General features: G+C 39.7%; 1 protein-coding gene and 1 non-coding gene across 4 annotated transcripts in view; both read left to right on the plus strand.

Moving 5' to 3' along the window:
- The window catches only part of SLC9A7 (solute carrier family 9 member A7), an 80,624-nt gene extending 59,483 nt beyond the window's left edge, over nt 1-21,141 (plus strand). Inside the window, exons 13-17 of one of the 3 annotated variants that reach the window (XM_032100250.1) lie at nt 2,927-2,986; nt 7,707-7,770; nt 10,269-10,351; nt 13,538-13,643; nt 19,375-21,141. In XM_032100250.1, the coding sequence (XP_031956141.1) occupies nt 2,927-2,986; nt 7,707-7,770; nt 10,269-10,351; nt 13,538-13,643; nt 19,375-19,623 (562 nt within the window). In that variant the 3' untranslated portion in view covers nt 19,624-21,141. Of the gene's footprint in view, nt 1-2,926; nt 2,987-7,706; nt 7,771-10,268; nt 10,352-13,225; nt 13,507-13,537; nt 13,644-19,374 lie in introns of those variants that run through there. The other 2 variants (XM_032100252.1, XM_032100251.1) reach the window with 2 other exon arrangements.
- Nucleotides 17,290-17,474, plus strand: LOC116440500. Its single transcript, XR_004238653.1, has one exon. It is a non-coding gene; the product is annotated as a U2 spliceosomal RNA (small nuclear RNA).
- Nucleotides 21,142-23,060: the final 1,919 nt, after the last annotated feature.

A 23,060-nucleotide genomic window follows, 5' to 3' on the forward strand; every position in this document is an offset into this window, starting at 1 on the left:
TACTGCTCAACTGGTTGGAAAAGTGAGGTCACAACTTCAAAATCTGAGTAAAAAAATAACGGGATCTTTAGATGCTTTTGATTTCTGCCACTTCACGCTGGGAAAATTAAAAATTAACCGCAGAAACTGGAGTTAAAGCCATGATATAATGTGTTAGAGTTCCTTGGCTGACTATCAGTGCGGCGCTTACAAGCATTTGGGTGGTAAACAGCCATATTTTCTTAGTAGCAGATTTTTTTTCCTTAGAAACTAAAACATGACTTGGATATTAAAAATAAAGTCTCATCCTTTAAGACCTAAACAAAGAAACAATTTCCTGGCTGAAACTTTAACAGTCTCAGCAAACTTGAGAGCCATGTAAATCAAAACCACTGGCAAAATTCCTCTTTTCAAAAAAATAGCTGACTTCTTGTTTCATTTATCTGTCACAGGAAAAAAAGGAACTCCTAGCATTTGTATTGCAAAACAATGTGTTTTCCATTTTTCATTAGAGGTTAGTGACCTGGTTCTTTTCATGTTGAATGAAGCAACACATAGATTAATGCCTTCCTCTTCTCCATAACCTGCAGCAAATGCAGAAGTTATTGCTTATTTTAAGGAAGTAATTTTAGTTATACTTGGCAACCTTTTTATAAATCTCAAAGCATTATACCTTACACTTTAAAATACTTTAGGTTTCTTTTTACCATAAAGCTAAAGGTTGCACAGATAATGTCAGCTTAGATATTTAGTGCCTTATGTCTGATTTGCATACACAATCTTTCAAAGATCTTTCTATTTAGTGATTTTTTTTCTGTAAAACAGAAAATTGTAAAAGAAATCTGGAGACATTAGCTCTTAGCCAGTTGCTATGTGAACTACCTATCTGGGATGGTGGTGAAACTGTTGGTGTGGTGGCAGGCTCAGGTTATACTCCATTCTCTTACCCAGGGTGGGCCAGTGATAAAATGTGCATTTCTTACATAGCACGCCTTGGTGTGCTGGGTTGGCAGGAGGCGAGTGTTGACGCTGGGATCCAGCCTCATGCTGTGTTCCAGACTGGTGTGGGAGATGTCTGATAGGAGGTTATATTCTCCTGTTTTGCAGCCTGTTTCCATTATTGTATTACTTAGATCCTTCACTGCCTTTAGCCACTCTCTGCTGCCCTTGAAGGCAGATGCACAGACACAGGGGCTGTCCCTTGCCCTCTGTTCTGAGCTTTTTCCTTGCCCATCTCTTTCTGTACTGCTTCTTCCAGTTGTCTTTCCCTATCTAGTTTTTCTATTCTTCCTCCTTTCCCAGCCTCTAGTTTTTCATCAGTCTTGAATCTCTCTTAAGAGTGGCACAGTGCAGCCTCTGAGACCCAGCCTCACCCCTGTGGGCCTTTCCCTTAGTAGGAAAGAGATTACCTCTTCATCTGGAAGTCTGGTAATAAGCATGGGAGATATTTCCTGTTCTCTGTTCTTGTTCTCTGAAACACAGCAATTCACACTAGAGAGAAAAAGTGTGGGGAAGACACTGTAAGGAGTTGGGTTGAGACACATCTAGAGCACATGGATGATATGAGTTGAACTGCCAAGCTCTGGCAAGCCTCAGCCAGCAGTTTCAGAAGTCATTGTCTTGGTTAGGTGAAGTAAACAAATACCCAAAGACATCCTAAAAACAACCTGAGACAACTTTTTCTGATTCCAAGGGTTTTTAGTGATTGGGTTTTTATTTTTTAAAAACACGGTGGTGGGAGTTCTCTTCTTTCTCAGTCATCTTCTGAGAAAAAACGGAACTCTTCCAAAATAGCTAAAATTTTCCAAAAATGCTGCACTCATTACAGACATCTGGGAAAACTTTAGTATATGAACTTGGCAAAGATACAGCAAAGAGAAAGGAGTCATAGAAGGGAAGTTATTGGGTAGTTCTTAGTTTTAGATTTTGCTGCACATGCAGAACCATCTCAGTGATGGCCTTGGGGACCAGAGTACTCTGACCTGGAGTGTATGTTGGCATGGGAAAAGAACTATTGAACCTGGAATCCAAAACAAAGCTATCTAAAGTCTGCTATTTGCCTTGACATTCAAGGATTAGATGAGTACATGCTCTTCATATCACAAGATATGGCCTTAAATATTTGGTTAGTCAAGATGACAGCTTTCAACCAGGGTGTGTACACCTGCTTTTTCTAAAGTGAGACCTCTGTGGATTTCTGATCATCTGGGCTTTTATTTCACATAAGCAATATATAGTTCTTGACACATGTCTTTGTGGAAAAATATTGGGGAAAAAACCCCACTGGCTGCTAAGGAATGTATGTGAAAAATACTGGAAGCCAAAATGCTTTCATTTGTACCTAAAACCCCTCCACAAACACAAATGAAAAAGAAAAAGCAAGGAATAAAAACTGCTGTGACTGGAGATTAAATCAAATATTGATAGTCAATTGTGAGTTAAACCAGTGGAGTGATTTAGTTCTTGTTACCAGCTGGTTTGGAGTGCTCTGAAACCCGGCAGTACTGGTGACCCCTCTCATACCTTTATCCTTCCCATGGCTACTTCCTCGGATGACTCTTTCTCTTTCAGACCACGTGCAGGTCTGAAGTGGTAGGAATTGTCTTAGATTGGCTCTGTCTGTGTGCAGCACCAAAGAGAGCTACTGAATGGGGTTTTCTGGGGGATGTAGTCTGTCATTAATACAGATGCTTTGCCAGTTGGGATCTGAATGAATGAAGAATATTGCTGGATATGATTATGCCAATCATAAATTGCTGCTGTTGCTAATTTTGTTTTTTTTGGTCACTTTGTCATTGCTCTGCCATTGTTGTTCATGTATCTTTTGTCTTTTTTTGATTGGGTGGGAGGTTTTTTTGTTGGTTTGCTTTGTTTTGCTGAAGAGCTCTGCAGAGCCCCTATCCCATGAGCATTTTGTTACTCACATTGCATTCTTGTACTGTACCAGAGTTGGTGACCATGTTCCATCGGTGGAAGAGATGAGTGAAAGCCACTGGCTGTATTTCAGGTGACACTGTGCTTTCCTTGATGCCACGTTAACCTGGTGCTTGGCTTTTTTTCATCTTTGTAACACTGAGTGTGTGCTCTTTTTCTATACTGTGGCATGGTGCTGCTGCTTCTTTGCTGAGAGTGCTGTACATGTTCCTCAACTCTGAGTCTATTCACTTATTCTGAGCTGTGGACATCACATCTTTAGTCTAAAAAAACCGAAACTATAAACCACCACGTTCTTTAACTCTGTCTGTAGATATTTAATAAAGCAAAACTAGAACCTCTGGCCTTGGAAGACTTGAGAGCTGAAAATCATGGATTTGATCTTATGACTTTTAATCACAAAGGTATTATTAAGCATTGCTTGAGGTTAATTCCTATAACTCTTCAGGTTGGAAGGAATTTCATAGATGATTTAGCCTGGCCTCTTTGGGGATGTATTTTTAAAAACAGAGATACATCAACAAGAAAACATCAGGATTCTGGCTTTTTTTTTTAGAACAGATAACATGGTTATAGAGAGAATTTAAAGTAAGATAAATCTCTAACTGACGTCTATAGGGGGATGTGTGTATATATATATGTGTGTGTGTACATATATAAAAACATACAGAATATTCATGTAAAGAAAGCTCTTTGGGATGAGGCAATGAAAAGTTTTCCATGTACCTTGTCACATTTGAAGGTTTCCAGCAAACTAGATTTTCCAGAGATATAATGTGTTAGTTTGTACAGACAATCTGAGAACTATTATCTTCAATACTCGTTCTTGGCTGTTGCCATAGTAATTACATATGCTAAATGTAATAATCCCTGGTATTTTGGTAACTTGTCATCTATGTGTTGTAGGGCCTTGGAAAAGTTTCTGAAGTATCAGAAGAAATGATGCCACACATTTTAAAATGATGTAGTAGAGAACTTGATGTAGTTCAAAATGCCTTTTTACCATTCATTTCCATCCACTTAGTTCAGTTTTGTGTGTCAGCCACTTTCTCCCACACTGTTTAAATTACTGAATTATACATAAGCCTAATGTTTGAGAGATCAAATCTAAGTAGCTGCTCTCCTACATGTGATGCTGGAGTTGTAGTTGTGGGAGAAGGACCAAGAAGGCCAGGAGGCAGTTAAGAAATGCAGTGCTTTGGTGTTGGGCATTAGGAGCTCAAGACTAGTCCCTTTGCTATTACAGAGATATTAAAGCATGAAAAGCCTTTTTTGCCTTAAAAATATATTTTCATTAGGGAGGAGTAAAGAAATACACTTAAATTGGATTAATTTTTACTATAGCATACTCTCATCTACAGATTCCCATGACCTTCCCAAGGCTGAAATAAAGGTGTCTGAATTTTACATACTAATAATTGTCTGTACTGAAGGAATAAGGTGTCTATCACATACTGAAGTGATTCAAATGGGGGAAATAAATGGATTTTTCACCAATTTTGAAACATATATGCACTGTTACTCTGAAAACACTGCTCATATTCTTCATCTGAAATCTTCTTTTTATTACTGTACTTATTTGGACACCCTTGGGGAATCCCCACACAGCTGCTGCAAAGGGCTCTCAGAAAGGGTGGAAGGGAAAACAAAGATACTTGCTGGCATCTGCACTACCTTGGCCTTGGCTGTGCCACAGCTGCTGTGCCCCTCAGTCCTCATCACAGAGGTTGTGCCTCTTCAGTAAAACACTGTTTTCACCCAGCACTTGCTCACCTGCCTTTCTGCTATGGGGTTTGAGCAAAACAGCCCAGCCTTTAGCAAGGCTGCCCTCTCTGTGCCACTGACCTCCGGGAGGGGATCTGTGTAAATCCATCCAGTAACAGTTAAATTTATAAAACAGGTTAAATAAATGAGAGCTGATACTGACCTGTACTGCACATTTAAATTACAGGAAGCTTTTAAAATATATTGAGCATGTGAAATGGATTTTTTTCTCTTCACCACAAGAAGAATATCAATGTTGAAGACATACATGCATCAGCTTTACTCATACTTTTAATTATTGAAGTAGTTAAGCAAGGATGAAGTAACTTAAGTGTTTTGGGTGCTTCTCTTCACTGTAAAGGAGGTTGGGAGAGACTTGCCTGGGTTTTGGTGCTGGTTTTTTTTCAGGTGATATAGGTGAGACTTCCTTAGAATTCTGGAGGCTGGGCCTGCAAAAAACTGTGATGCATGTCATGACATCAGGGTATATAAACCTTGAAACTTAAACAGGCAGTCTTGCTGCCAAAAAATAAAGTTTCCTATACAATTGATGCCAGAGTAGAGGATAAGAGCATATTGTTTCAAAGATACAAAAAGTAGTTGTGAGAATTCAAAATAGAAATGTATTTGGTGTTAATCTCTGAACTGAGGAACAGGCTTTGAGAGTAAAATTTTTAAAAAGTGATTTATGGAAAAGAGTGAATTATAAATATTCAAAACATAAATTCATCTGAATAATAACTTGGAAAAAAATTTAAATGAACAACTCTGTGGACATACTATTTCAATATTGAAAAGAACACCTGTAGTAAAAGGTTTTTCCTAAAACTTGAGCTATTTTAATATAGAAAAGTTCTCTTTTCCTCTTCAGCGCAACAGCGAACCCAAATACCTGGCCAGTGATACACTGTGACTTTTCACTGAACAGTGTGGTTATCCTGCTTTGGTCCTCCATTAAGCCCCATTCCCCTGGCTAAGGGCAGTTAAAATCCTCAAAACAGATGCACAGCCTTGTAAGTCAAGATGCTGAATTGTTTGGTGTTCTTATGTAGTGTGAAGTGAATAGGTAACCCAGGGAGTAAAAACTATTTGAGGAATGCAAGCTATGTTCATCGTTTGGAATGAGCTTCTTGATCTCCCCATTCACATGGTCAGCTACACAGCCAACGTGAGCCTGGCTGCTATGCATAGCACATTGAACCTTCCTCCATGTGCAGCTGGAGTTTGGAAAGCCACAAATATTTTTCTGTTATTTTCATGTGTACTTATAAAGGAATGTGAAATCTTATATATATGTGTATATATATATATATATATATATATATAGCCATACTGGGTCGGTTTCCTGGTGTTGCTTGTCAGCTTTCTGCATTAGATAACCAGTTTCCCTACCCAAAACCCCTTCTCATGTAGTGATAGCCAAAGCAGTAACATCTCAGCCCTTGTAACTTCTCAGAGCTCTCGTGTGTGGTGTTTTATTTTAGCGTGTGTTACAATCCAGTACTCAATCCATCTAACCAGTGTTCCCTTAAACTGGTGAAGATTTCTGAGGCTGGTCAGCGCCAATGGATTTCCAGGCTAAATGTGACTAAAGTTCAAGATGACTGTATATAGGAAAAGGAAGTGATGAGGAAAGAACAAGAAGCTCAGAAAAAAAAAAAATCCAAGCAAAGGACTGGGTCAGCACTAGTTTTATATGAGGCTGCAGAGCAGCCTTCTGGATTTTCCCTGAACTACATTAACTAATGTGAGGCCTTGAGCTGGCTGTGAGTTCACAAGGATGAAACTTCTCTTCTTCTATTGTACCAAAAAACGCTGCCCTGGAAGCTATTTGAAAGTGTTGTCTTTTTATTTGATCCAAGCATGGTGTCCCTGGGACACACAAGTGATATGGTCTGGCCAGCAAGGTTCCCTTGGTCTCTGGTGATCCTTAGGGCTGTTGCATAAACACCAGGGCTATAATTAGCTGACAAAAAATCTAAGTAACAAGGAAATTGCATTAAACCAGCTCAGTCTCTTCTAAGAGAGGAGAAGTGATGACATTAACAAAATCTTATTGTCTGGAATGGCTGTTGCAGGTGTTTTCCCACACTTACAATGTAACATGGTGGAACTGAAACAACACATTTGAGACTGAGAATCTTATCCAACTTTTGAGGTTGGAGGTTTAAGTTCTACAAGAGATGACAGAGATCAAGACATGAATAGGATATAAAATAGACAAGTCCAGTCTTAACAAATAGCTACCCCCAAAACAGACCAGAAAAACCTGAACATAATTACAAGGATTAAATGCCAATCTTGGATAGGAGCCCTATGTGCAAGGATGGTTCAGTAATAAGATGCTTTCTAACTAAGCAAAAGTGAGTAGACAGTTTCTTCTTAACATATTATTCTGTCAACATCCATCATCTCATTGCACAAACCCTGCCTCACTCAGATGGAAGGCTGGACTACAGGCCACTTGTTAGTCTGCTGTGGCTGTGCTGTGTTAGGTGAATGAAACTTGCAGAAAATTAATGTTGTGATTCTTTATAAAATATTTTCTGTGCTTCACATAGTGCATTAAAATTGGAGTGTGCGTGTCTTTCCAAAATAATGTATTTCAGCCATTCTCAGGTTTATCTGGAAGTTATTTGCTGTGGGAGATATTTAGGCTGGACTTTATCCTTAGTTTCTGGTTTCTTCCTGCGGGACATGAGGGATACCCTCCACTGAAGAGGATGTCATCCACTTTTAAAGGCAAAAATAGTATTTTCCAGTGTTCAAAAAAAATTGGCAGCAAAGGTAAGCAGTTAAAGTTGGTGGTGAGATGGAGTTAAAGCAGTTTCTTGAATGAAAAAGTATCTTGTTTACAGCTGTGTAACTACAGGGGAGTAATGGACAGCTCTTCCTCAATCTATTCTTATAACATCTCTGATGCAGCTTTGCCGGGTGCTTAAAGTGCTTTTAAAATGCGTTCTGCCAAACTTGCAGCATTTGCAACCCTCAGTAACACCACTTGCTTTGTTTTCCTAATGTTTCTGTAGGGTTGGGGTTGACCCAGATCAGGATCCTCCACCTACTAATGACAGCTTTCAAGTCTTACAAGGAGTAAGTAATTATATAACTTCTCTATTAGGCTGATCTTATTTTATAACTAAGACAATAAAGAACTGCAGAATGTATGCATGGATAAAACTTTTCTCTCCTAGCTGGCAAGTCAATAGGGGATTTTGCTTTATAATATTGAAGTAATGCCCACTGAAAAACATTCAGTGATGTTGGATGTAATGCTGTCATGTTCACGTTTTTGTGTATACTTAAGGCATCACAAACCTTCCCAAATCTACTAATACACTCTATATAACAGTGTGCTCTCCTCTTCCCCCACCTACCCAACATGCTTGCTTTTAGCATGCTACTGCATAGATAGTTCTTCTCAGTTCAGAGGTAATACTCTTGGCTCCTCTTCCTTAACTGATACCAAATTTTGGCCCTTGGACTTGCTTAGAATCCAAGATTAAGTTTGCTAATCTGATCTCGACTCTTGCATACCAAACCACAAGCCAGCTGGATCCTGCCTTGACTACCTATCACGTGAGTGAAGCAGAAGAAGCTCTGGAAAATTGCCATTTGTGTTCAGCAAACTGTTGCTGTGAATATTTAGCAAAGCTTTCCATGCATCAGTAACACCCCAAGAGTTGACTTTTTTCCCTAAAATATGCTATTGGCAAACAAGATCATTGGAAAAATGTTGTTCATAGCAGAATTTTCAGTTTTGCTCATCTATAAACTGAGTTGGTTCACAGGAGGAGTGAAAGATCTGGAAAAAAACAAAACAGCTCAAAAATTCCTCAGGCTTAAATTGGAGTTTCCTCTGTCCAGACCTTGGTTTGCACTCTTCCAGAGTTCTGCTTGACACTGATTGCTCAGCAGCAGAGCTGGTTGCTTATGTAGGAACCTACTAGTCGCAGTTGAATGACAGGTAACTTTGGATCTAGAGGATGCTTAGGGAGCAAGTGCTGTATGATGATAATGGTGTTCAGGCTGATTGGAGATAGATTCATGTATTTGGGATTAGCTTTCTCAGTGGTTTCTCCTATTTTTTGGTTTTTTTATCCTTTCTTTTTCTTTCCCTGTTACATGTTGTAGAGGTAAGAGTTATTTGCTCAGGAAGCATCTCTTTCATTGAAGAAACTGCACTTTGGCATCTCTGTGTTCTTTGTAAAAGCCTGTGTCCAGCACAAAAAATAGATGCTGAAATGGTGGAGCTGGCTACCAGTAAGGGTGAATTTTGTTTTGGAACTGTCTGGAAGCAACCAGAAATCCAGGCCTCAAAACACCTTTTACAGTGAAGGCCACAATTATTGCATAAAACCATGGTTAGGAAGTAGTATTGTGGTAAGATGGCTTTGGCCAGTTCAGACTGAGCTTGTCAGTAACTGAGGAATTGCTTTAACGGGAAACAGAGCATGGGTAGTCTGTTCTCATTCAGTGTCTGCTGTGGAAATACCTTGTTTGCTTTTTTCCCATGTAAACATAAAGAACTTACCCATTTGTTTCCCTCTTTAGCTGTGCATTGCATTGCTAATGTAGTCCATTAGCCAGTTCCCTCTGGATTCATCTTTCTTTCACCAAGCCAAGATCAGCAGTATGTCACAGTTAAAGAAAATACATCATTCGGGATGGGGAGGGAGTGAAAATGTACTAAGCTTTAACTCTTGGTGGATTATGGATTTTTTGCAGGTCAGAAGTACACAGTATAATCCTTCTTGTTCTTTTCTAGTAGTTTGGAAGATGATTCACACAAGGCATTCTTCTGTTTTCCTATGTTTAACTCTGGCCTCTGGCCACAAACACCCCCCCACCTGAACAACAAACAACAAAATAAAAACATAAAGCAAAACATTCAAACCCTAAACAGTAACAAAAGTAAAAACAAATGCAGCTGCAGATCAGCTGGTGTGATGATTTGCAGCACAGCTAGTTAAGAGATTATGTTTAGCACTATTAGCCCTTTCAAGGTTGATCCAGAATTTCTGAGATTTGCATGACCTCCCTCAATCATGATCTTTATATGGATTCTCTGTTAAGCTCGTTTCTTTTAAATGTGATATATTTCACCAAGTTTCTGAGAATTTATCAGATATGGTAATTTCCCTTGTTCTTCCAAGGAAGCATCAGACTTAAGAAAAAACCATCAAACCTAGAGTTAGACTTAGAGTTAAGGAAGCAAACCAAGCAATGAATAGGAATTAGTCTTGGAATATCAATGAGGCTTATTTGTCAGTTTGGAAGTTATTTCTATTTCCATTCCTATACTAACAGTGAGATAAGGTTTTAGGTTTTGGTGGTAGAGGACTTGGTAACTTGAGGTAACTTGAGTGCAATGAAGACAGCTCGGTTCGCTGCAGTTGTTTCTGGTCTTTTTAAGGAAAGTAAACTCAGTATAAAGCAAATCTCCAAACAGCTTTCTTCTGCATTCCCAGTACAGTATTGAAGTAATTTGTCTTTTCTTTTGACAGGACATTATAATATGAATTATTGGAGTGTATAATTTTTGGTTTTTCTGCCTGGAGTAATTGAATATGTTTTTATCTTACTTTTAGGATGGCCAAGATTCTGCGCGAAGGAACAGGACGAAGCAGGAAAGTGCTTGGCTTTTCAGGCTGTGGTATAGCTTTGACCACAAGTATCCTTTTGAACACACAGCTTAGTTTCAAGGCATGAAGTGTTCACTTTTTTCCTTTCTATGTACCCATGTGTAGCCTTAAGCACTTGATCTTTCTGCTGTTTGACTCTCTCAAGTATTTGACAGGCTCAAGGCACAGAACCAAAGCTTGAACTCACTGGCTCAACAGTCAGACCTTTCCTTTCCCTAATGCATGGTGTGTGACACTTGCTGGAGGACAGAAATCAGTCAGTTCCAGGAGATGAAGTACCTTCCTAAACAATAAGACAGACAATTAACTATTTCAGGTCCTCTGATTTGTTCTATTTATTTGTTCTCATTTTCACTGGTGCTCATAGCACAAACTAGTTTTCCAGTTCATTGTATATGTCTAAGCCTCGACTCATTGCTCTGCAGAGCCATCTGCTTTTGTGATGAAGTCCCAAAATCTATGGTTGATTTCGAAAGAGGAAGTTCTGGAACTAAAAAAACTACATGAGATCCAGCTCATCTCCTTAAGTATATCCAGAAATTACTATGGGTGTTAAAGCAGAGTGTCTCTGAGTGTATATAGTACTGTACAACCTTGCTGAAGATATTATTATCTTATTTAGATCACCTTGTTTAAGATTCTGAGCAATTTTTGTGTAGCTGTCCTGTATTTCCTGCTTGTGGGTTTGGGTTTGGGTTTTTTTTTTAATCTACTTAATCAGTATGTCATACAGCTGCTCTTCCTCAACAGCGTACAGTCACTTAGCAGAATAAGGCAAAGAAAATCTTGTGGCCACAGCAAGTCACTTATACCTAGAAACTCAAAGAAATTTCAATACTGAATTCCTAGTAAATTCTGGGGCAGCTAAATATATGCAATGACCTGTGATAGGTGCCTAATGTTCTTGCAGCTTGCATATGAGTCTTTTCACTGGGGTCTTGGCCTTTGATTGATGAGAGACTGCTGGGCTGGTTGGAGCACAGTAGTTTCTTTCCACGCCTTGTGCATGAGGCTTTCCCACCCAGGTAGCATGTTGAAAACATTTGGATCCTAATAGCCCTTGCCTTTTTGGGATAAAATCTATTTGTGACCAATGCTTTCAGATGCAGTAGTACTGACCCAAAGCCCAGAAGGGAGTGTATGTGCTACTTGAAATATTCATAGATGTTCGTAATTCCAAGTTAACTCTTTGAGTTCTAGTGACTGGCCTCGAAGTGCCTCAAGGTCAATTTTTATTATTAAAAGAAAAAAAAAAAGAAAAGAGAGAGACTTTGGTGTTAAAAGCGTGAAGGTATCTGACTGTGGCTGACTGCTTCTTTTTTGCCTTTTTAAGAAGGAAGCAGAGCTGGCCTCTTCCCCTTGCCTTTACAAAAGGGATGTGCCTGATGAAAGGAGTAGTTGGCAATGCTGACTTCCCTCAGCTGATGCTTACAGAGAACAGTCCCTCTCCAGCAGCTGCAGCAAGGGCAGGGGGAGTGCTTGGAGAAAATTACAGCCTAACTACCTGTTTCACAGAAACTTAAAGGATCCTGATAGTGCATTCCTTTTTTTTTTTTCAGTGGTAACTAGCAATATTTAGGAAAAGTTTCTGTGAAGTTTGTGCCAAGGAAATTAAGTGGCAGAACTGTCTTACTGTATGTTAGAGATAAAAGCCTGCTCCTTCTCCTAGAAGAAGGCATTCAGATAAGCACTGGTTAGGTGGGCTTAAATTGTACAGATTGGATGATCTTTAGAATTGAAACCTCTATATCCATGGCTAAATGTCAAAATATTTTTTGCCATGCATCCACTTGGTTTCTGGGTAGAAAGGCAGACTGTCTCCAAATTCACTCTTTGCAAGAGAGCTTAACTTGAAGAAGATGTGAGTAAGTGATGGACAAGTGTGTTCCAAAGCTCACTATTGCCTGCAGAGCTCTGTACACACGGATAAGTGGGAACTTCATTCCTGTGGAATGCAGAGTTCATTTAATGTTGTGGGCTGTTCCCTGGGTTCACCCACAACTGTTAAACATGGAGAAAACTGCAGCTGTGATGAAGTAGCAGATATCTTTAACTGGGTTTGCTTTTTCATGGCTGAGTTGCTGCTTGTCTGGCACAGGATAGCGTGGAGCCTGGGTTAGTGCAAGGGCGAAGAGCTCGTTTCTTTCCAGGAATGGGTGTAACCTCACCCTTAGTGAAGGAGGAAAGGAGGAAGCATAACTCTGCTCGAGTAAACAGCTATGCCAGGCTCTGCTACAGGGAAGGGATAGCTCTCTGCTAAAACAGCCCCCTTTTTAACCCCCACTTTGCCCTAAGCATCTTAAAGGGGTTGGGAGGGAAACTGTTCTATTTGCAAATGGACTTGATTCTCTGTGTGCTTAGAGGCCTAAGACAGTAACTAGAATGCCTGCAACTTACATATTTGTATTTAAAATAATCAGATTGATTCATGTGCTAGTGAAGATCAACATGCTGCTCTTTAACAGACACCCTGCCAGTGGGTATTTTTTTCAGGCATATCATCAGTGTGGAGTACTCATGAAAAGTATGGATTTACCTGAGAGCAGACCTGTAAAAGGGGTGTAAAGACACTTTCCTTTCTCACCCACATGTCCCCTCAGTGTAATCTAGGTAGCACTGCTTTCCTTCCACACTGTGGTACATGGTTCTTGCACACAGTTTTCCCTTTGCCCTTCTGAGACTCTATGTGGTACATGCATGTGCCCTGCAGAAATGTCTGTGAGCATTACCAGAGTAGTATCTCTGGTCACACCTCTGTGGCTCAGTAACCAGCAGATCAAGTGGCTATACTGCTTTGAGGATGTTGAATGAACAGAATTTTTTATTTCCCTATGTTGAACCACATAGGAATGTCACCTTACTACCTCTAGCTTGCAACCTTGACACCATGCTCCATTCTTCAGAGCAGAAATACCCTTGGACCTTTCAATACTAAACCACCTTTGCTTACTCCTTTTTACTCGGCAGCACAGAAGCTGGAAACATTGCAACTGTTTGAAACTCGTAAGAAGAAAGTTAGATAGTTGTCCTTGCAGAAAATGAGTGAGTAAAGAAACTGCTCTTGAAACAATCAAGGGGAAAATGTTAGGAGGGTGCTTTATGCATGCAATTATTGTATATCACAGTTCAAAGGCAGAATCCCATTTATGTACAATTGTCTCTTTATTTTCAATAGCGGTTTTTGAGCACTGGTGTGTTTTCCTTAACTACTTAAGTTATTTAAAGCCAATTCTCACTCACAGTGGCCCTCCGTTGACCACAACGCTACCCAGCTGGTGTGGCCTGATAGCCCACTGTCTGACAAGTCCCCAGGTTTATGATGTAAGTAGAACAATTCAATACTGCTTTGTTTTGTTTTTTATTTCTTAAACTTCAGCAAATGAGTGTTTTTTCTTTTTAGGTAATATCCTGGTTTCAGCTGGTCTGATAGACACACTGCAAGAAAGTGCTGGTTTTCCTAGGCAGAAAAGATTTAAGATGCTCTCCCCTGAGGCAAAAGCTTCTGTTGTTTGAGATCAGGAATTAACTTATTGTTCAAATATTATGTTAGAAAAATAACATTTAAGAATATGGGGAAATTACAGGCCTAGTCAATAACCCAGTTCAGTGAATCTCTTCAAAATATTCAATCCCTTCTCAAGAATTTGGACAAGATTCTTTGCCTGTTACTGCTAAACTTCGAGGTCCCCTTAGAGATGTCATTGACACATTTACCCAGCTGGAAAAAAACCTGGTAGCACTTCCCTTCATTGTTTCCACTGTGAAATTTAAGATCAGATTTCAGAAACTGTTAATCAGTCACTTATCTCAGTCTAGCAGGTCACTACAGTGTCTTTACAGCCATGTCTTGCAATAATTAATGCTCTATTCTCCTATTACTCTTGCAGGATCCTGATACTTGGCATTCCTATCTGTACAGTGCTTCTGAAATCTACAACTTTTCATGAGCTGCTTGTAAATAAAACCATAGTACTATGTGGGATATCTCAAATTTGCAGGTTCTCTGGGATATTAATATCTCTATGGTCAAGTTGTCTTGGACCAGTTGTCTATTAATCCTTTCCTAGAGAGTTGTGAATTCTAATTGCAGTTTTGAAATCTTTCCCTACATTTCTTTGTGGGTATCATTAGCATCTTACTTGTACCTGATAGAAAAATTCCAAAGAACTTTGAGATACCTGTTGCCCATTTGGAGCTATTAGTAATGCAAGAAATTGGCCTTGTTCCCATCTTTGCAATGGCACTGGAGGTCTTAAAACATGTCTAGATTAGAAGGCATCCTAGACCAATTAATCCTACTTGTGCATTACCCATATGTCTGTCTGTGTATGATCTTAGGAGAGCAATTGTCCAGTAACTGAGGATCTAACCAGAATGAACATGCAAGCTTTGACTTTCATTTTCTCTAATAGTTGAGCTCATCTTTGTTTTCTTTGCCCTGCCCCCCCTCCCCCCCCCCCCCCCCCCCCCCCTCATTACTCATCATTTTTGGCTACTACCAGATGTGGAAACTTATTATTTAATGGATTGGCTCAGTGATACACACACAACATTAACTTCATTAAAAATGTTTGTAAGGTTGTATACTTTGTTAAGGTGTATAATGTGGAGCTTTCATATTGTTCTCTTTTCTGTTCCTATTTCAGTGCAGTGCTGCATTTGTCTTAGGAAAGAATATAATTTTGAAGTTTAATTTGTAGCTTTTTTTCAGGATTTCTGAACCCTGCAGTTGCTTTGTGTCTTTTTGTTTCTTTACATGGCTGGCTTTGCTACAACACTTGGTTATCACATTTCATTACTAGTTAAAAAGCTGTGGAATATTTTTGCCTTTCTATTAAATGCAGGTGAAGCAACAGAGGCAGCCATGTCTTTGTGGGGACAGAAACTGATTAGAATAGTGCTTTTGTGAGGTATTTCCAGGAAAATTAAATGGTACACCTGTGAGAATTAAAGACTGAAGATTTTCAGTTAAACAAGCAAAAAACAAAAAAGTCTGTAAATAATAAAGTATAACATAGCTGCAAAATATATTTCCCAAACAAGTATGAAATCCTGGATCTCATTCTAGGTGCATGTCTGAGCTATGCTATCTATATAGAGAAGAAAGCAATAAGTATGTGGCTATGCTAACTGTATATTTGTATATTGTTTTTAGCTTTTGTTGTTTTGTTTTTCTCCTCTGACTTTATCGCAACCTTACTTAGAATTCACTTTCACTTCCACAAGTGGGAGTAGGTCTTGTTAATTAAATGCCAAAGGGCAGTTCGAAAGTCTGAAAGTCAAATAATCCTGCAATGAAGCCCACCCACCACTTACTCTTTAGCATGAGATCGTGTCCTCTAAGCTTCAGTTTGCATGGATATGTGTAAGGCTCTGAGTCAGCCCACAGGGGTGAGGTGCAGTGGATTTTTTCCAGAGATGATGTTACTGTTCATCGCTGATGTTCTCCCACTGCTTTTAAGGCTGTGCCATAGTCTGTTTCCAACCCAGACAGACAAGTTAGAATTGAAAGCATGAAAAGTTGCTGCAGTTAGCAGTTGAATTTTGAAAATTATCATTTTAAACACCAGTTTCTCTTCTGGTGTTATCTTCAGTGCATGACCAGTTGGCAGGGCTTTCCAGCTTATCCCAAACTGATGTAGGTCAGTTATTTTGCCTTTCCTTTTAAAATGTCCTTTGAAACTTTTAGTAATTCTCTGTTCTATCAGTCACTTATCCCAACTGAAAGAAGCACTTCTGGGGATGCTTTTTTGTTGTTGTTAGTTTTGAGGTGTGTTTTGTCTTCCACACTTAGGTATATATCTTGCACATACATGGTATGACAACTTGGTATGAAACTAGAAGGAATTGAAGTTAATTTATAAATCTGCAAGCCCAGTGAAGAAACTTAATTTGCAATCTTTGGACGAGATAACTCTCAAAATGGATAAGAAAACTGTTCAGCCAGGCTTCCCTCTTCCCCCTCCTTAATGGTTCTAGCTTCATAGCAAAAATTGCTTAGTTCCTTGGTGAATTAAATTTACCTGAGAAAGAGAGAAACTAAATGGAGCATCAGATTTAAGTTGGAATATATTTTGCGTGCATGGTACTTGATGCTTTCATTTTGGAACATGAGATAAGTAACTTCTGATGCAAGTTTTGTTATCTGTGGTGCCTGTGTTGTGTTCAGCACCAGCATTTGTGACGACTGCCAGCACTTCACACATGCATTGTACTTTGCTTGTGTTTCTTTTTACATTGTCTTAGGAGGCAATAAAGACTGGCTTTGTAAGCAGTAACTCATTTTAAATAAGCTTTAATAATAAAAAAACATCTCCAGCATGCATTCTTAGGAGCATGAACAGCTTTTACCACAAACAGGATAGACTGCAGGGAGGTCCCTCAAGGTTATGATCAGCACACCAAAGCAGAATTCAGGCTTTTGCAGAGTTTTGGATTCAGGTCTTTAGCCATTCCAGTGTGTCAGTTTAAGCAGTGAAGTTCAGACCTGTGTTATTCAGAGTGGATTGAAGCTTTTCCTACAGAACCGTAGGGGATTGCAGAGGCCTGTTTAGGGTTATTCTTGGGAGTACTTCAAGTCTCTGTGGATCTATTTGGATACATTTCCTGTCTTTCTTGAAAGACTTGCTCACACTGCATGAAGCACGATAGGTTTACTCACCATCCTCTTTGTTTGCAAACATAGTAAATCTGTATAGTACATAAGATTTTTTGTGGGTATTCTCTGGGGAAATATATGAAATAAAATGCATGCTCCTTGCAATACTATTCAGAATGGAAAAAATTAAGTGGAACTTGGCTTGTACAAGGCAATGTTTGTTCACTACCTTGAGAGAAAGCTCAGTGTTTCTCTCGAACTGATCATGTTTATGTAAATGTAAATGTAGCCTGGGACAACCCAGTGAAGACTGAGGTAGGACTTGCCATGTAGTATAAAGCCTGTGACCCTCTCAGTATCGTGCTTCCAAGAGCTTCTCAGCCTTTGGGGAAGCTCAAGTGTAGTGTGTTCTTACCAGTTTCTTATCTGACAGGTGGCTGCAAGGATTTGCTGTTCTATAGCATTGTGGAGACAGGAGGTGCTTTGGCAGCTTGCTGCAGCCACTTCACATGTGGCCCTGGTACAGCAGTACCTTCTGGTGCTCTGTTAGCCCTGCCTTCCCCTCCTTGGTGCTTCTCTAGAAGGGCAAACACATGAAAGGGAAACCTGTGATAGACCTTTGCAGCTTCTTCGACTTTTAAAAACATAATCAGTCAAGAGTCACAAACTGCTTGCTTCTTGCTCATTTTCTGATTTTCATCCCTATTATGAATGTCCTCTTCTTCAAAGCAATATATATCCAGATACCAGATTTTCTTAAACTGATTATTTTGTGACCCTTTAAATAATTTTGGTCTTGTACCTCAAGCTTTTACTTTTTTTTTGCAACTAAAAGATTGCAAAGGCTGTTTCTGCCAATTATAGCTGAAACCTTTAATTTCTGCCCTTTTTTTTCTATTTAAGATGGTGCCAGTAGTTCAGTGTTTTCTTTGCAAACAAAGAAAGCAAGTGTCCTAAGCTGTATTGCTCTTTGAGAACAGTGCTCTCTATCAGACTAACCCTGTCACAAAAAAGCAATGATAAATTTGGATGCCATGAAGGTTCTGAGGAATTAGCATTCCTTCGAAGTAGGGCTTGTCTTGCACCCTACACTGAACTGCAACCCTTTATTTCGTTGATTTTGGCAAAACTCCTGACACCTCTTCTACTCCTTGTTAGTTTAAATATTCTGTATCGTCTAGAGGCTTCTGCTGCTTTATGTTGTCTGATTATCTTCTGACATAATGACGGAAGCTTTCCAGAAGTTTTATTTAGCCAGGAGCTGCATTTTTCATCATGGGCAGGTTAATCAGCATTTTCAATCTCCAGTGCCCTGAACTCCTGTTCTGCAGTAGAGGCAGGGCTTTCTGCTCACACTGATCACAGACATCCCATCTCACAAGGCCCATGCCCCCCTTCCTTTGCCGGCGTGGAAGAAAATAATGTATTTTGAGAACTTAGCCTGATTGGTGTCCAGCCTACTGAGGGAACAGCAATACACACACATTTCAGCTCCTGCTAAGCCATTCACGTGGGGAAATAATTGCTTTCAGTTGCAAGAAAGCAAGTTTATAGTACTGATTCAAATTTCCTTCCAATATGAAGAAAGCCCATTTTCTGACCAACTCAGCTATTTTTCGTTTTACCATGTTAAACAGCAGTGGGAAACACGGTACAATTGCTTGTTGTTGTATTATGCTGTGATAGAGAAATTAAGTGTTTCATTACACTTCAGCAATTTCTATTCTCTGACTATATATTTCGTTCCATCTCTGCCAAAAAAAATCACAGGGTTTTGTGAGCCACTTTCTTAAATGATTTTGAAAAGAAAACACATCGGAACTAGTTACAAAACTATGAAGCAAGCACTTTCTTGTATCCAACCTTTATGGCTCAGGAGTATTCCCAAGAACTAGGTCAGGTAATTCTTTATTTAGTAACAGGTAAAAGTAAGGGGACAGTTTGAAAGAATATTGTTAGTTCTTGATGTACAACAAAAGAATGTTGAGGAATCCTTGAATATAGAGATTTTGGGCCTTATGAGTTCCTATCAGTTTGCATGAAAAGTTTACTAATGACTTTGACTAATTAGCAGCAGATGCAACTCTATCTGGAGTGACTCAACTATTCTTGATCTCCAGTCTTTGTCCTGTACTGCCTTCTAAATTGTCATGCAAAACCCAATATGTACCACTCATCTCTTGTACTTTTGGTGTACTTACAGTGCTACTAAATCCCGGGTTACCCGTTCCATAACCTAGTTCTTGGCTTCAGCTCCCTCTCATCTCTCCCCATCAGCAGTAGTTATACAGGGAACAGTAAGCTGATTTGCAAACACTGGGTTCAAGGTTATTTTTAACATTTCTTAAGGTGGAACCTTATCTCTTCTGTATTGACATATAGGTAAATCCTTTAGTTACGTTCTGGGCAAATAAAAGTGCTGTATAAAGATTTTTCTTTTTTTCTTTTTTTCAGAATCAGGAACAGCTTAGAGAAGAGGATTCTGATTTTATTCTGAATGATGGTGACCTTACCGTGACATATGGTGATACAACAATAACTGCAAATGGTTCTTCTGGGCCCCATACAGCTACCACTAACCTTGACAGCAGGAGAACAAAAAGTAGTTCAGAGGAAGCACTGGAACGTGATTTGGGAGCAGCAGATCATGAAGTTACAAGCAGGGGTACCCGGCTAGTATTTCCTCTGGAATACAATGCATGATTACTGACTCAGTAAAAATAACTCTTGCTCTGTGAATGGATCAAGGAAGACTGCAGGCCACTGTGTCACTTGAGGTGGGGGTGTTTATTTAAACAAGTTAACATGCATAAGTGGTTTTACTAGGGTCTGAAGATGTCACCTATTTTTTACTCAAGATGCTGACAGTGGGGTTTTCTATATGTCTGAAAATAGACAAATGAGAAAACTGGTTATTCTCCTCTTTCCAACTGCTTATCAAATCCAAGTATAACTAGCATGCTGCAATTGTCTTGTTCAGCTGCAGCAGCTCTCTCTGAAGAGAGGTACATGAAAACATTGTCATAGAACTGAGCTTGTCTTGGCTTAGCTTGAGAATGTGAAAGGACAACTATAAACTTGATAATAATTAAGAGACAAAGACGATTGTGTGTGTATCTGAATGTGGAGAGATCCATTGTTAACTTCTCTTGTGAGGCTGAGGAAACTCAAGTGAAATGGGACAGTAAACATTGGGACTACAGATGCATGAATGAAAAACTGGGGAATCTGTTACTGCAAACTGTACTTAATCTATTTCAGGGAAAAAAAAGGGAAAAGAAGATTTCTTCACTGGCCAGCTGTTTAAATAGGAAGGCAATGAGAGCTACTTGTCCCTTGAGCTTTGGGCAACTTGACTATTACTCTTAGCCTAACTTCTAGTGCCTCAAAAGAAAAAACATCCAGCTTCCTGTGGTCTAAGATGTACCTGAAGCCGACATGAGCCTGGAGCCAGGCTCTCTCGGGTAGCAGTGACGAAGTAAAACTTTCTTGCATATGAAGATATTTGGAAACTTGGGCTGGGGAAAACAGCAGATAGGAGAAGGGGAGAAAAAAAGAGAGAGACAGAGGCAGTATTGAACTTGCATGGAACCAAGAGGTTTCATATTGCTCAGAAGAATCCATGGACTCTGCTTACAGTTCTTGTGTGTGATAAACAGCAAACATCAAATTCAACAAACAAATACTACTGTTTTTACCATTTGTGACCATCCTAAAAGAAAGCTGTTTACCCTTGTTCTCTTTCGCAGAGTAGATGTGAAACTTCAGTGGGGCATTGCACAACAGCACATAAGCTACAGAAGTGATGAACTGTAGTATCATCCTAAATGTGAAAAGGGAAAAATCTCTGACTAGTTTTTAGCCCACTTACACGTAGGCTAGCTTTAACTTATTGCTAAATGCTTTTTAATTTCCAGATGAGAAGATAATCATTGTCGTTGCAATAGCTGAAAAATGTATGCTTTGAAGAGCCTTTCAGCTATTTAAAGCATGCTAAAATGTGATTTCATTCTCATGTCTCAAAAGATTTATTTTTGTAAAGACTTCTGTGGCCCACTAATGTGATGTAATATCAGTTTATCCAAAAAGTGTGTTTTTCTTGCTGCCATTTCAGTTGTTCCTCTCATAAAATTATGTGTGAGTAAATACCCACTCTGTTTTTCCTTAACTATTAAACTTATTGGGCTAACCTCAGTACAAGAACTTCCTGCTGCAGAGAAACTTTGCAGTTGTGTCTGCTTTCTTTCAAATGTGTTCTCTAATGAGTGCTCTACCTCCCTGTCTGTCCCTCCAAGGTAAATTTATAAAGGGTATTGATCTGTAATGACTGTCTCACATTATTAAGAGATGACACACGAGGAAACCAGGAGTCTTTTTGTGGAAAAATTGTAAGACCAATATAGAATCGCAGAATATTCACAGTTGGAAGAGACCCACAAGGATCATCAAAGTCCAGCTCCTGGCCCTGCACAGCACCATCCCCAAGTGTCACACCATGTGCCCAAGAGCATTGTCCAAACACTTCTGGAACTCTGTCAGGCTGATGCTGTGATCACTGCCCTGGGGAGCCTGTTCCAGTGCCCAACCATCCTCTGGGGGAAGAACCTTTTTCTAATATCCAACCTAAACTTCCCCTCACACAATTTCAAGCCATTCCCTGGGCCCTGTCAGTGGTCACTACAGAGAAGAGATCAGTGCTCCTCCTGTTCCCCTCATGACGAAGTCACAGACTTCGACGAGGGAACTTTGTTGGTAAATGATGCAGAGTAACAAACCCTGATGAGGATTGCTGAGCAGAACAACTCCTTTTCAGGCTGCACGTGTCTTGCAGAAAAATGCCAATTCTCTTCATTTCCCTGGGAGCACAGGCAGTTTATCAGTTAAAGCTGAGGGGCCATGTGCAGATCCTGTGACTGCCAAGAGCACTGCTACAAACAGGGGCACGACTCTGGAATTTTCAGGGTGCTTTCCGTGAGAGGTGTTCCAAGCACTGCTGATGCTGGCTCCAGGAGTAGCTCTGCTGCTCTGTCTCCAGCTATCGGGAAGGAGGAACACTATGACAAGTGTGTTTACACTGTGTGTTACATGTCTACTATGCACTGTAAGCTGGCTTTTCTGATAAGCCTGAGCAAGGGTGAAGTATCACATACTTGGTACTTGACCAAGTCTACCCCTACTCCAAGGATGCATGTTTTCTGGCCTATGAAAAGACAAAAAAAATATTGTATTTACTTTTACAATGAAGGAATTGCCTTTGGGGAAAGGACTGCAGGAATTTTAACTGGATGAGAGAAAAAAATTCTTTTTTGGCTGAACTTCCGAAGAGCTGATCTGAAGCAAGCAAATAGCAAAGGTTAAAATTACATCTATTATTAATGAAATTATGGCTACTATGTTTTACTCCTGGGGGGGAGGGAAAGATCTCACAGTAGGGATTCTAGCAACCTTAACAGATATTGCGAGCTGCTCATGCTACTTAGGAGGCCAGATTCTGTGCTTTTTGTCTTTGTTAATCAGATTGGCATGGTCCTTCTTGTATAATATCAACTTAACTCTAATTGCAGTCTTTGTTTAGACAGTATTGGTCAGAAGAGTGTCTTTTAGTCTTATCCTGGACAGTAAACCCCTAGGAACTAATATGCTTCACATGCCTTTCAAAGAAAGGTTCAGTGTTTCTTTTAACTCCGAAGCAGCTCCCTGGAATAACATGCTTGACCTCAGCCTTGGCAGACATGGTGTCTGCTTCTGCACAAGTGTGGGAATGGAATTTGGATACTCTCAAGCCTCAATTTCATATGCTTTTCTTTAACGTTTGGAGGAGGACCTTTTTGGGGGAGAAACCAGAGAAGTTACAGATGCATCAGCAGGGAGTATTCCTCTCCAAAATTACTGAACTCATAACCCACTGAAACTTTAGAAGAAAGGGAAGACAACCCATGACCAGGAGACGCAGACCATCCAGGAGAAAAGCAGCCAGTAACTACCCTGGACTGGCTATGAACAATCTTGGTCATAATTGGACTTGCAGAAAAGTAGGACAAAGCTGCTGAATAGGTTGAACACATTACTCAGTCGAAATCATGTAGGATTAACAAATTCAAATATCCCTGTATTGGAAAATGGTTTTTGTAAGAAGCAGC

Source organism: Corvus moneduloides, chromosome 2, assembly GCF_009650955.1.
Source record: "Corvus moneduloides isolate bCorMon1 chromosome 2, bCorMon1.pri, whole genome shotgun sequence".
Classification (NCBI taxonomy): Eukaryota; Metazoa; Chordata; class Aves; order Passeriformes; family Corvidae; genus Corvus; species Corvus moneduloides.